The following is a 13,473-nucleotide window of genomic DNA, read 5'->3' on the forward strand; positions in this document are numbered from 1 at the left end:
CGCATCACTGCCCGCTTGGAGCTCGCCTTTAAATCAAGCCGGGCACCTCTCGCCATCTCTTCTGTCTGCGTGTGTCATCCTCTCTGTTTTAATCAATAATTCAGCCCGAGACAAGCCGTTCCCCGTTTAAAGGCATTGAATCCAAAGGCTTCGTGTTGCTGTAGCAACGCGGGGCTGCTCCGGGATGCCAGGAATGCAGACAATGTGGCTGGGTGACGTCCCCTCCCCAGCACCCTGTGCCGTGCTGGGTCCCCTCCCCGGCACCGTGTGCCGTGCTGGGTGCTGGGTCCCCTCCCCAGCACGGTGCCATGCTGGGTGCTGGAGCAGGGGCCATCCTTGGGGATCCTGGGGGCTGTCCCCCACTGAGCCGTGGTGGCTGCAGCTCTGCGATGCCCGTGATGCCCCAGGTTTGGTGCTGGGTGTTTGCACCAGTGCCGGGTGCCCCGTGGGATGGGTGCCTTGTCCCTAGCCCTGGTGTTGAAGCTCAGAGACCTGTTGAGCCCTGCAATTCCCACAGCTCGCACTGTCAGGAGTCACGTTGGCTGTAGCGGGAACAATGCAAAATGTCAGAGCTTAAATGGGATTGTGGGGACGGTGGCGACAGCGGGGGGGACGGGACGCAGAGCCCGTGCAGGGGCTCCTCCAGGGCAGCTGCACAGTGCTGGGGCAGAGCCACCAGCCCCAGGCAGGAGAAAGACATCAGGACCCCGACGCTGGGCTCTGCCCTGTCCTCGGAGTGGGTCAGGGTGCCTGGGGGCCACCTCCAAACCCAGAAGGGGGACTCCTGGCTTCCTTCCCTGGGCCTGCTCCTGGGTTTGCTCCGTGCCTCAGTTTACCCTTCTGTAGGAAAGAGGCCAGTACTCGTGCCTCCGCTCTGGGATGCCCGGCAGCTCTGGAGCCCTGCGTCCCTGTGTCCCTGCGCCAAGGTGACTCCCTTTCCCCGGAGCTCCTGGCCCCCGCCTCCGGCTCTGGCTCCAGCATCCAGCCAGAAAGGATTAAGGAAGGAAGCGAGAAAATAAACAAACATGTGGGGAAAACCCAAACAAACCCAGCCACAGCTAATGAAGCAAACAGCCTCTATGCAAATCACTGCCTGGCTTTAACCCGTCCTCTCCGTGGTGAAGATGCAACCTGCCAGCATCAGCTTCGTTCTGCCCGGCGCCCGCTGCCTGTCCCCAGGTCCCTGCGGGGATTTAATGTGTCGAGATGAGAGTTTGGATGCCTTGCCTGGAATTGAACGCTGCCGGTGAGGAAGGCGAAGTACCAAAATTAGTTATGATGGGCAGAAATTGAATTTTAATAGAGATGTCAGTGGCACGGAGCCAGCCTGCTCAGGCAGTGGGAAGGTAGTAATTAAAAGTTAACGAGTTTAGAAACAGAGTAATCCTTGGAGAGGGGAGGGCTGGTGCTGATGGCCGGGGAGGCTCAGGGATGCTCCTGTCCGTGTGGGGGCCAGGAATGGCTGTGGGTGCATCGGCAGCGTGGGCGAGGGATGCGGGGTGCAGCCAGTCCCCCCCAGCTCGGGACTGGCACGTGTCCCCCTGGTGTGTCCCCACTCCGGGGACAGGAGGGACCTTCCCCAGGGCCTGGCCATGCCCGTGCCAGGATGCACCATGCTTTGCAGCAGGGCCACGTGCTGCAGGGGGGCCATGCCAGGGAGCTGGCTGGGCTTTGTGGCATCACCTCGCGGTTCCTGGCCAGGACGGCGTGTCACCGAGCATTTTGTCCTCGGCATCCTCACTGCTCCTCCCCAAATCCTCTCCTGCAGCAGGGCATCCTGCCGGCACCATCGGCTGCTGTCGCCCTTGTGCGATACCCATTTTTCTGGGGGCTGGGGCTCACGCCCCCTCGGCCCCGCAATCCCCGTGAGCTGCTCTGGTTCGTCCTCATCTGTTGGTCAGCCAAGCTCACGCCGCGTTTTAAGGGAAGGAGCCACTTTCCCAGTTTGGCAGCGTGTTTCCATGACGACCGCCCTTTCCTTCCCACAGCAATTCAGCCGCCAGCTTGCCACCGAAGTGATGTTGGTGTATGGCGGAGGGCAGGTGGGGAATGGGCTCGGCAGGTCCCTGGCCCCGAGCCGGCGAGGGCCGATGCAGTGCCTCTGTGTGCAGGTGGAGCATCCCTGGGGACCATGCAGGGATCGTGGACAAGCTTGGCTCCGTGTGCATGCAGAGCCATCCTCCCTCAGGAGCATCCCTGGGGATCAAGTGTGACCACAGAGGGATTGGGGACCAGCCTGGCTGTGTGTGCATGGAGCCATCCCCCCTTGGGAGCATCCCTGGGGACTGCGGGGAATTGGGGACCAGCCTGGCTCTGTATGTGCACATGGACCCGTTCCCTCCGCTGGAAGCATCCCTGGGGACCGCGGGGGATCAGGGACCAGCCTGCCTTCACCCACTCGCTGCCTCCATTGCCTGCCGCTGGTGTGGGGTGCGTGGCGACAGCTCTCCCATGGGACCCCAGCCACCTCCCGCACCTGGGGACCCCACAGCAAAACCCCGTCCCCTCCCGATGCCCATCGTGACCTTCGTTAAGGTGACGGCAGGGCGGGTGGTGGAGGCTTGCCAGCACTCTCCGCTCTCGTGCCCTGGCACGCTGGCACTACGCTCTCCAGGGCCAGCTCTGTTTTTCCCTGCATAATCTCACCGGTGCCGGGCTCTCCTGCGAGCTCTCCAGAGCCTGACTTCTTCTCATACGAGGAATCATAACATGCAAATCAGGCAGCTTGATGTCTTTAATGAAATCCTCGGAAGGAAAGCACTTCTCTGGTGAATTGAGGATATTTATTTCTCATGCAAGAAATTTAACATGCAGATTAGTTGGGTCTGGTAATTTATCACATGAGATTGTCCTATTAAGGGTTGCATCGAGTCCTGCTGCCTTCGGAAATTACCTTACACATAGATTACCTCTGGACAGACTCCCATCCATAGAGATGCATCTTCTATCTACTAAATCAGCCCTCTTTCTTCCCCCCACGTCCCTCCGCAGCTGGTGCGGGAGCCCAGCAGCTACTAAAGGATCCCCCGCCTCTTCCCAAGAGCCCAGATCCCCTTTGCTGGGAGCTCAGAGCCCGGGAAAATGTAATTACATCTACGACACTTGCTGGCTTCACCGCCACGGTGCTCACCGCAACAAAACAGCGTTGGCACGACTGATCCTCTCGGCCCTGCCCTGGGTTTCTCGGGCAAACTGCAGCCCCAAGACCCTGCGAGCCCTGGGGCTGGCTTCCAGCCCGTGGCGTCCCTGCCTGCTGCGGTGCGTGGGGAGGGTTGGCAGGAGCCGCCCTGTGGGGGCTCACTGAAGAGAGGCAGATTTGGGGCTGTTTTCATCCCCCCTCGCTGGGTTGGGGTGTTTTGGGGTGCGTGTCCCCCAGGGATGCCAGGAACACGGCATGCTGCACACACGGGACCCCACCAAGCCTTTATGGCCTTTTGAGGACCCCAGATGTTTGATACCTGTACTTTGTCCCCAAATTATGTAAAACATGGAGCCAGGACCCTCTCAAAAACACAGACCTGGGGGCAAACAGGGTGGTTCACCCCCAGCTCCCTGCTGGGACCCCAACCTGTGACGCTGCTCACTGGGAGCATGTCCCTGCTCCGGCTGGCCCGGCTCTTTGCCAGCCCAGGTGTGAAGCACAGCCCTTTCCCCTGGGGAGCTAATTGCCATTCAATAATATAATTAATGGAAGCTGATGAACATCAGAAGGGTTGAAGCCTGGCTGAGTGGGAGCCCAGCAGCGAGCTCCTGGTGCCTGTGGCTCCAGCCTGGCTGGCTTCACGTTTGGCATTGCTGCGTGGCAGCATGGGTTGCTCCTGGCAAAGCCCCCAGGAGTGCCAGTGAGGTAGCACCGGGTGGGTAAGGGGCAGCATGGGGTGGGCTTTGCTGGTGATGTTTGTGCTGTGAAGCCTCCTGCCTTTCCCTGCGCTTTGTTTGGCTTTGAGGGGGACACGGGGAGGTTGGCGTGAGCAAGTGCCAGCGATTGCCGGGCGCAGGGCAGCGGCGCCTGGCAGCCGCGCAGGCATCGGGGCTGGCAGGAGGCACATGGGAGGAAGGTGATGGAGGGGATCCCCTTGCTGGGACCTTGCGCGGGCTCAGGCAGCCATGGGAAGGAGACCTGCAGAGGGCTCTTGCGCCTGAAGATGCGGTGAGGGACGCGCAGTGACGGTGGCCGAGCTCCTGGTGAGGGACGCGCTGGAGCCCTCCGGATGCTGCAACGCGGATTGAGGCTTGTGCGCTCGCTGCCCTCCCTGTGTCACAGGAAGGCAGCAGATTAATAAGTGGGCATTAATTATTAAATGGCTCGTTTTTCTGGCAGGGCCAATTGAGGCGGCGATTTACAGGGCTGCCAGTGCCTGCCAAATTCCCCTGACCAAAGGAAAATGCTTCTGGCAAGTGGAGAGGTGACGGCTCTGGCCATGTGTGTCAAAACAGAGCCCTTTCCAATCAGGAGCTAATTGAGATCCAATAATACAGTTAACAGGGGCTGATGAAATACCAGGGGGCTTATTTAAAAACACGCTGAGCGGAAGCCCAGCGCCGTGGCTGGGCGCGGGCGGAGGTGCTGGGGCGCGTGGCTCGGATGCTGGGAGTCGTTAAACCTTTGCTAAGTGTGTTTTAATGCTCACTTGACATTTCATTATCGCACAGTAACTATTCAAATACATGTCCCCTCTAGAATTAATTAGTCGTTATACAGGATATTAATCAAAGGGGACTGTGTCAATGTGCTTATATCCAAAATCCAATCCAGCTGTTGCTGTTACTGGGCGGCATTGGAAGAGCCACACAGATTTCTGCACTCTTCTGGCTTTCAATTTGATGGATCAAATCCTTTGGCTGATGCTTTTCCCGGCCCCTCTCCACCCCCTCAATCTAATAATAATTCGGCAGCGTCAGCCCCACGCTTCTCAGCAACCCTACAATAATAGAGCCGCGAGCATCAGCCAAGGCTGGGGCATCGCTCTGCCGGAGCGCAGGGGCCTCACGGCGCCGTGAGCAACCCTACAATAACAAGGCAGCGTGTGCAGCCCGGCGTGCTGAGCGTATCGGTGCTACCGGTGCCTTGCCAGAGTTGCACGGTGAGGGGGGTTATGGCTGATTGCGGTGCTGTGCCCTGCCCTACCTCACCACTGTGGAGCTGCTGGGTAGATGGATGGGGAGGTCGTCGTTCCCGATGTGCAGCCCATCCATCTGTTAGATCGATCCGGTGCCAAAGCCTTCCGCCGGCCAGCTGCTTCTGCAAACCCGCCGGTCCCCCGGCACGGGGCTTCTGGCTCCGGAGCCCCCTCCTGACCCCGGGGCCGAGCGTGGCACAGCCGCTCCATGACCGAGCCTGGAGACTGCCGCTGTTTTCCATCAGTGCATTTTTTTTTGAAGCATGGGTCACTCCTCGCTTCGGAAGTGCTTTTCCCCACAGACAATACCCTGTCAACCTCCGTCTTTAAAAACAAACCAAACAAGCCCCTGAAACAGCTGAATCAGCAGCAAGGGCTGTGCCGGGAGCACGGCCAGACCTCCGTCCCGCCTCGAGCAGTGCAAAATGTGCCTCTGGACTGGTGGATGGGCAAAGCGACCCGGTTGGGGCAGTGCCCGCGGGCACTGGGTAGCAGGATCGACCACAAGCAGAGGAGCTGCTTGCTTGCACGGAGGAGCCGGGAGCTCCTGGCCATGGAGGAGCAGCCGTGGCCATGGCTCGTGGCCGTTCCTGCTTGCTCAAACTGGGGGGCTGCGTGGGGTGCTGGGGCTGCACGCTTCACCCCTCCTCCTGCCCGCAGCACATCCCCCTGCGAGGGCGTGAAATCGGTTACTGTCCCCTTCCAGCCAGGCATGGTGGGGAAGGAAATCAAATCAGAGCGATCTTGGCTAAAAGCCGCTGTGGAAGCTGAGCGGCAGAGAACAAAGTCTCTGCTCGTATTTGGTTGATGACTGCGGGCCAGGCTGCGCCTGGTAATTGATTTCCTTTCTGTGGGCTATTTTCAGCCGCTTAGGTGTGCGCAAAAGCTCGGCTCCTTAATAGCTCCTCCAGCTCCAGTGTCACGGGGACTGGGGACCAGGCCCCGTTAACTGGGGCTGCAGGGGTGTCCCCCATCGGGGAGGTGAAGGCTCCCCGTGCCCACAGAGGTGTCCCAGCCCCCGGCTCCCAACGCACGGGGACACGGCGCTGCAGTGGGGCTGTGCATCAGTGGGTGCTTCGTGCGTGGGTGCGTGTGAGCCCCAAGGGTGGGGGCGGTTTGGGTCCCGCAGGGCGGCTCCTGGGCTGCACCGGGGGCTTTGCACTGGCCCCTTCCCGGCATGAGGGTTTGGAGGGGACGTGGCAGCGAGGACGTGGCAGGGGGGTGCGCAGGAGGTCTGCGTGGGGACCACGTGTGCGCCTCTGCTGCTGAGCGGGCAGGTGAGCATCAGCAAGTGTCCGTCCATCCGTCCATCTGTGTGCATGTCTGTGTTTAGGAACCACGCTGTGTGCATGTGATTTATTAACGAGGACACCACAAGGAGAGCGGGCCCATTATTCCTGGTGTCCGCATCAGTTCCTGACAGCTCCGTGGAATTGAAATATCTTATTTAAAGCCTCTGGGGATCATTTTTAAATATCAGCCATGACACTCAAGGACTCGTTCCCAAAGGGCATCCTCCTTTCTCCCGCGGGGATGGGCGACCCCCGGCACGCCTCCGTGGGTGGGTGGGTGTCAGCGTGTTTGATGCCAGCCCTGCTGTGTCCATCCCAGCTCGGTGATGCCACCGGGGGAGGCGGGAGCCCTGTGTCCCCAGCACCATCTCCCGCACCGGAGAGGGTGGGCACAGGGGCCCGCCGCACTTCGCGGCAGAGGGGACATGCTCCTCGTGTCTTATGAAAGTTTAATTTACGCTCAGTTATCAAAAGAACAAACAAAGCTCTGCTGAAACAGCCTGCGGCATGTTTTAATGCAAGATTAGATTTTGGGCAAGGCGAGTTGAGCTTGCTTATTTATTCCCTTGCTGCTTTATCTTGGAGCGCTCCCCATCGGGGAAGGCAATGCTGCGGTGCCTGCCTGTCCCCCCCAGGGTCACCAGCCTGTGAGGCCGATTTGGGGGAGGTCTAGCCCATTTTGGGGGGTGATGGAGCAGGAGCTCCTGCATCCCTCCTGGGGGAGGACTGCTCGGGGAGGTCTGGTGGCAGCGGGGTCCGGCTTGGGGACCAGGGGCGATGCTCGGGGATGGTGGGCAAGTCGAGACGTGGTTATTTCCTTTATCTGCTTATCAGCTGCTGGCGCTGGCGGCTGATAAGAGCAGCCGCTGTGCACTGGGGATGATAAGGCAGCTCAGCCCTAGCTAATCGGAGCAGTGCTGGGCTCAGCCGCATGCCGGGCAGAGGTGAAGCGACACCGGCAGACCCCAGTGTGCCTCTGCCGTGCACCGTGGGGGCTCAGTGCAGGGGTCAGGACAGCGGGTGCCAGGTCCCCGGCAGCCGCCTCCGCTCTTGACAGCTCGAAGCCACTTGGCCAGCGCTTCCCGCTCGCCGCAGTGAGTCACCGTCCACTGCCGGCTCATGCCACATGCATGGCGTGGTGAAAGCACCTCCTGTGTGCGTGGCCACAAGCCCCTCTGTGGCAGTGAAGGACACTGTGTTGTCTTCCCAGTGTGCGTGTGTGTGCACGCACGTACATGCTTGCACAGACATGCACATACATGCATGTACATACACCTCCATCAGCTGCTCCTTCGGGAAGGAGCCGGCACCTGGCGCAGGGGTTGCTGCCCAGCAGTAAACGGGGGGCTCGTGTAGGACCTGCAGCCTCTCCTGGGGGCTGTGACGGTCACTTGGTTGTCCCCCGCACCGCTGAGGTGGCTCCTCTCTCCCGCAGGTACATGATCACATCGCTGGACCGCACGCACGCCGGCTTCTACCGCTGCATTGTCCGCAACCGGATGGGAGCCCTGCTGCAGCGCCAGACCGAGGTGCAGGTGGCCTGTAAGTGACAGCCCTGCTTGGCGGGGGACCGGCCGGGGACACCCAGCTCTCCCCAGTGCTGCGGGACAGCTCGGGCATTGGTGCAGCCCATGGCCAGCACGCGAGTCCGGAGCATCCCTGGGGCGATGCTGGCAGGGACGGGGCTGTTGCTGCCTCTGCTGCTCCCACTGCCCCATCGGGCCATGGTGGTTGGGGGTGCAGGGGGGCACCCCACGGGCAGGGCAGAGCACGGGGTGCAGGCAGAGAGTGCCAGGGCCGGGAAACTCGCAGCACGGCATCTGGGCAGGCGGCTCCAGCTTGCTGGAGGGGTGAAACACTTTGCAGTGTGAAAGCAGCCCCGCTCTTCCCCGGCTGCATGAAGAGCTGAAAGCAAACACCGTTTATAATCGTTACTGAAAGCAAACAGGAGCACACAGGGCTGGGCGGCCGCATCTGTCAGCGCAGGAGCTGGGGCGGCCGGGCTGGTGGCTGAGGCCCGGGTGCCGCTGCCGTGGCTCGGCACGGATCCTGCAAACGAGCGGACCTGAACGGGATGGGCCAGACCTCGGGGGTCTGCACTGGGGGGGATGCAGAGGCACCACCGGGGGTTTGGTGGAGAGGAGGGTGCTGGGGCCCGGGACGCTGGCTCTGTGCCCTGGGAGACTTGCACCTCTCTGTCACCCCTTTCCTCCAGGGTGCCCCCAATCCCGTCTCCTTAAACCCCTTCCTGAGGAGCAATGACAAATCAGGAAGCTAATGAGAAATTAATAAGGCAGCTGTGCTAACAACTAATGATAATGGCAAAGTCGTTAAAAAAAGATTCTTTACATGTTTTTAATTACAGCAATTAAGGGAAGTCAATAAAAATCCCCTGCCCCCCTTCTCCATCCATCCTGTTTCACTCTGCTTTCCTCAACTGCTGTGCGCTTCCAGCCTGCGAACGGCCAGGCAGGACGGAGGCAGTGGATGCCCCAACCTTGCCTGCGCAGCCAAGGTCGTGCCGGGATGCTCCCGACGCCGGGCCATGGCTTGGGGCAGGGAGAGATGCCAGGGAGCACTGGGGCTGAGCCCTCCTCGCTGCGGCTGCACCCCATCCTTGGTGGGGGACACATGGGCAGGGGTCCCTGGTCTGGCGTGCAGGCAACGGGGCTGCGCAGCTCCAGGTACTGCAGGGACGGATCCTGGTACGAGCACAGCCCCGAGCGTGCAGGAGCAGCCCGTGGCGTCTGAGCTACCCCATCACCATCCCATGCCCTGTGCCAGCCGAGGAGGGAAGCAGAGAGCAGACCCCAGGACAGCCCCTCTGCATCCCCTGGGGGAGCCCATCCCCGTAGCCTCCAGCCTGCTCCCCGCTGGACCCTGCTGGGTCCCCGGGCACGTTGCCAGCCCCTCCCCAGCCCCTGACATGGTTCTCCCGCACGTTTTGCAGACATGGGGAGCTTTGAGGACAGCGAGACGCAGCAGAGCGTGTCCCACGGGGAGGCGGCCGTCATCCATGCGCCCCGCATCGCCAGCTTCCCCCAGCCCCAGGTCACCTGGTTTCGCGATGGCCGGAAGATCTCCCCCAGCAGCCGCATGTGAGTACCCCCGGCATCCCCCCAGAATCCCCCCGGCATCCCCCCGGCATCCCCCCGGCATCCGGAGGGACTGCGTTTCCCTCGGCTGCCTTTGCCCTTGCAATAAGGATGTTTAACAGACGCCTCGAGCACATCGTGCTAAAACCCGGAGACAGGCTGGGTGACTAATGGCTCTGTTTGTCATTGGGGAAATTAATTTAAAAAAAAAATGAAAATAAGAGGGAGGAAGGCAGGCAAAAGGGGTGCGGTACGCACTGGGGCGGCAGCCGGCGTGATGGAGCCGGGCACGGCACATGCGCACGTGCCAAGCATCCCCGTGGGGCTGCGGCAGGCCCCGGTGCCGCCGGAGTGGCAAGCCTGGTGATGGCAGATGCAGAGTACGGGAATTGAATTTGTAACCCATATTATGCAGGAATTGAACCGGTCTCCTTTCTATTTGCAAAGCAGGATTGAGGAGATAAAACTGCTTTATCTCATATTTAATGGTAAAAATATATTCCCCAAACCATTTTATGTTTCCAGCAGATTAGATAGTTCCATAAAAAAATAAATAAAAAAATAAAAAAGTCCTATTAATCTGCACCATCCGACGTGCTCTGCTTGGCGCAGGGGGGTGTGGGGCTCAGTCCCGGCATGGTCCCGGCTCTTGCCTGGGGCCAGTGGCTGAGCAGAGCCCCCTGGGGCAGGTGGGACGAAGGCTGGGGGTCGTGTCCATCCCATGTGGGTGCCCCATGGGCAGGGTGGGTGCTGGGTGGGGGAACGCAGGTCCCAGCTCTCTGCATCGGTGTCCCCATTGGGTTTGCATCCCCATCTTGCACCGCCCGCTTGTCCCCGCAGAGCCATCACGCTGGAGAACACCCTCGTCATCCTCTCCACGGTGGCCCCGGACGCGGGACGTTACTACGTGCAGGCGGTGAACGACAAGAACGGGGACAACAAGACGAGCCAGCCCATCACGCTGACCGTGGCCAGTGAGTGCGGGGGCCATTGCCCCCCCGGCCCCGCTCCCCCTGCGCTGCCTGGCTCGCCCCCAAGTTTAATTTGCAGTAAATCTCTTCAGAGGCTCCGGCTTCTGCTGACTTAACAGTTCAGCTGCCTCAAAATTTATTTAGGCACTTTGGGCTGTGCTGCAGGCGCTAATTGTATCACGGGCAGAGCCTCCCCCTCCATCCCCGCCACCGGAGCTGGATCCGGCCGTGCCCCCAGGCTGGGCTGTGGGATGGGCTGGTGCAATGTAGCCCCAACGGGAGCAGCTTTGCTGCCGGACGCCCTGCCCCGCTCCTGCCTGGGTTCTCATCTCAGCCCACGCTGCTCCCGATCAGCCCCTGCCTGGAAGGGACCCCTGTGGCCCCATCCCTCCAGTCCCCTTGGACCCTGCAGGACCTGGCCGAGGGTCCCCCGGCCCCTGTTCAGGTGGTGACAGCCCATCTCAGGGAAGATGCCCCAAAGTGGCATCAGTCCTAGTACTCTCATCCCATCTCTCCTCTCACTGCTCCACGGAGAGGTTTATCCCTTTCTGCGGAGGGCTCTGCCTGTCCCCCGTCACCTCCTGCCCCATTAATCTGTTTTTCTGTACCTCGGCGTCCCGGTGCACAATAAACAACCTGGAGCCCATGTTTATGGATTCAGCTATATCAGCAGCTTTCAAGCCGATCGCATTTTTACAGCGCCTACATGAGGATTTTTTATTGTTGCAATCATTTTGCTTTATATACTCCCCGTCTCCCTCCTCCCTGCCAGCCGGCGCTGCCACACAGCCACCATGGCTGGTGCCATGGGGTGCCACGGGGTCCCACGGGAGGAGAGGGTTTAGGGAGAGCTGTGAAGGCACCCTGATGCCAAGGTGATGGGCTGGACCTGCCCGTCCTTCCCACGGGAGAGCAGAGCCCATGGCCCTTTGGCCCCTGCCACCTTTGTCTTCTCCGTACCAGACAGAGCGGGCACGGGGCTTTGGGTGCTCCATCAGCCTCACGGGGGGCTGGGGCACCCTGGGGTGAGCAGGGGGCAGGGGGTGCTGATGGCTGTCCCTCTGGCCTCCTTCTCCCCAGACGTGGGTGGTCCGGCTGATCCCATTGCACCCACCATCATTGTCCCACCCAGGAACACCAGCGTGGTGGCTGGGACCTCGGAGGTGACCATGGAGTGCGTGGCCAACGCCAGGCGAGTAGCGGCGGGGTGGACGGGGATGGGGCATCTTCCTGTTGGCATTGCCTGGCCCCAGGGCTGGGTGCCCCCAGCTCTCCACAGGTCCCTTCCCACCAGGGCTCCTAGGTCCTGTGGCATGGAGGGAGGTGGGGATTTGGTGGGGTCCAGGGGGGCTGGAGCTGGCTCTTGACGTTCTCCTGGCCCCCCCAGGCCTCTGATCAAGCTGCACATCATCTGGAAGAAGGACGGGGTGCCCCTCTCCAGCGGCATCAGTGACTACAGCCGCCGGCTCACCATCCTCAACCCCGTGCTGAGTGACAGCGGCTACTACGAGTGTGAGGCCGTGCTCCGCAGCAGCAGCGTGCCCGCTGTGGCCGAGGGCGCCTACCTCTCCGTCCTGGGTGAGGGCCTGGGTGCAGGCAGCCCAAACCACACGTTCAATGAGTTGGGGTGGTCTCAGCCCCAGGGCTGAGATGGGAAGCAACAGGCGGGAGTCACTGGGGGTGGTTTGGTGGTGGGTCCGGCGGACCCCAGCTCTAACGCCTGTCCCCGTGCTTCCCTTTGCAGAGCCACCGCAGTTCGTCAAGGAGCCAGAGAGGCACATCACAGCCGAGATGGAGAAAGTGGTGGCCATCCCCTGCCAAGCCAAAGGTGAGCCGCTCCCCAGCCGCCCTCCCCATGCCACCGTGGCCCCATGCCTGACATGTCCCCGGCGTTTGCAGGTGTGCCCCCCCCCGAGATGGCCTGGTACAAGGACGCTGCCCTCATCCACCTGGAGAAGCTGTCTCGCTTCCAGCTCCTGGCAGATGGCAGCCTGCAAATCAGCGGGCTGGTCCCCGACGACACCGGCATGTTCCAGTGCTTCGCCCGCAATGCGGCTGGCGAGGTGCAGACCACCACGTACCTGGCCGTGACCAGTAGGTGCCAGTCCCCCTGCCCCCAGAGCCTGGGGTGCCCTGCCTGGGTGGGATGTGCCTGGGACCCTCTGGCTGGGCTCCATGGGTGGCTTGGGGACCCTGGGAAACCCTGCCATGGGGATGGGACTTGCCCTGGAGCAGGCAGCTCCAGGCTGGGCACCAGGAAGGGCTTCAGGGGTGGCTGCTTGTCTCTCTGCCCCACAGGCATCGCCCCCAACATCACCAGGGGTCCCCAGGACAGCACGGTGATTGACGGCATGTCCGTAATCCTCAACTGCGAGACGTCGGGGGCTCCGCGCCCAGCCATCACGTGGCAGAAAGGTAAAAGGGCTGGGGGCACTGGGGTGCAGGCAAGCCTGCCCTCTAAGCCCTGTGTCTGCCCTGCTCATCCCTGCCTGCCTGCATGGCTCCAGGGCATCCTCTGTGAGCTCCGCGGCCACCAGGCTGAGTGGCCACCAGGCTGGCCGATGGCCGGGGCACTGGGAGCTGATGGGGCTCCCCTGTGTCACCCAGGGGAGCGGATCCTGGCCAGCGGCTCGGTGCAGCTCCCGCGCTTCACCCTGCTGGAGTCGGGCAGCCTGCTCGTCAGCCCCGCGCACCTCGCCGACGCTGGCACCTACACCTGCCTGGCCACCAACTCCCGCGGCGTGGATGAAGCCTCTGCCGACTTGGTCGTCTGGGGTAAGGCGTGCACCAGCACAGCCGGGCTCTGCCTGCCGCCCTGCCTGTGTGCATGGTGCAGGATAGACCCTGCCCGGCTCCATGGGCAGCTGGGTGCTGCCTCCCAGCGTGCACGGTGCGGGATGGAGCTCTCTGGGAATGCCAAGGATGGGTACCGGCACGTGGCTGGTGGGTTTGGATGGGTGCAAACTTGGGCTGTCCCCTGTCGATGCCACCCCCC

At 61.6% G+C, this 13,473-nt stretch overlaps 1 protein-coding gene across 1 annotated transcript in view; it reads left to right on the forward strand.

Moving 5' to 3' along the window:
• Positions 1-13,473, forward strand: part of SDK2 (sidekick cell adhesion molecule 2) — a gene marked incomplete at both ends in the record, with an annotated part of 49,945 nt that overhangs the window by 21,273 nt on the left and 15,199 nt on the right. The window contains 9 exons of the mRNA XM_082326878.1: positions 7,848-7,954; positions 9,363-9,510; positions 10,348-10,481; positions 11,559-11,670; positions 11,866-12,056; positions 12,223-12,306; positions 12,378-12,572; positions 12,777-12,893; positions 13,086-13,253. Coding sequence (XP_082183004.1) covers positions 7,848-7,954; positions 9,363-9,510; positions 10,348-10,481; positions 11,559-11,670; positions 11,866-12,056; positions 12,223-12,306; positions 12,378-12,572; positions 12,777-12,893; positions 13,086-13,253 — 1,256 coding nt within the window. The remainder of the gene's footprint in view (positions 1-7,847; positions 7,955-9,362; positions 9,511-10,347; positions 10,482-11,558; positions 11,671-11,865; positions 12,057-12,222; positions 12,307-12,377; positions 12,573-12,776; positions 12,894-13,085; positions 13,254-13,473) is intronic.

This window comes from Platalea leucorodia (assembly GCF_965183815.1).
Source record: "Platalea leucorodia genome assembly, chromosome: 14".
NCBI lineage: Eukaryota > Metazoa > Chordata > Aves > Pelecaniformes > Threskiornithidae > Platalea > Platalea leucorodia.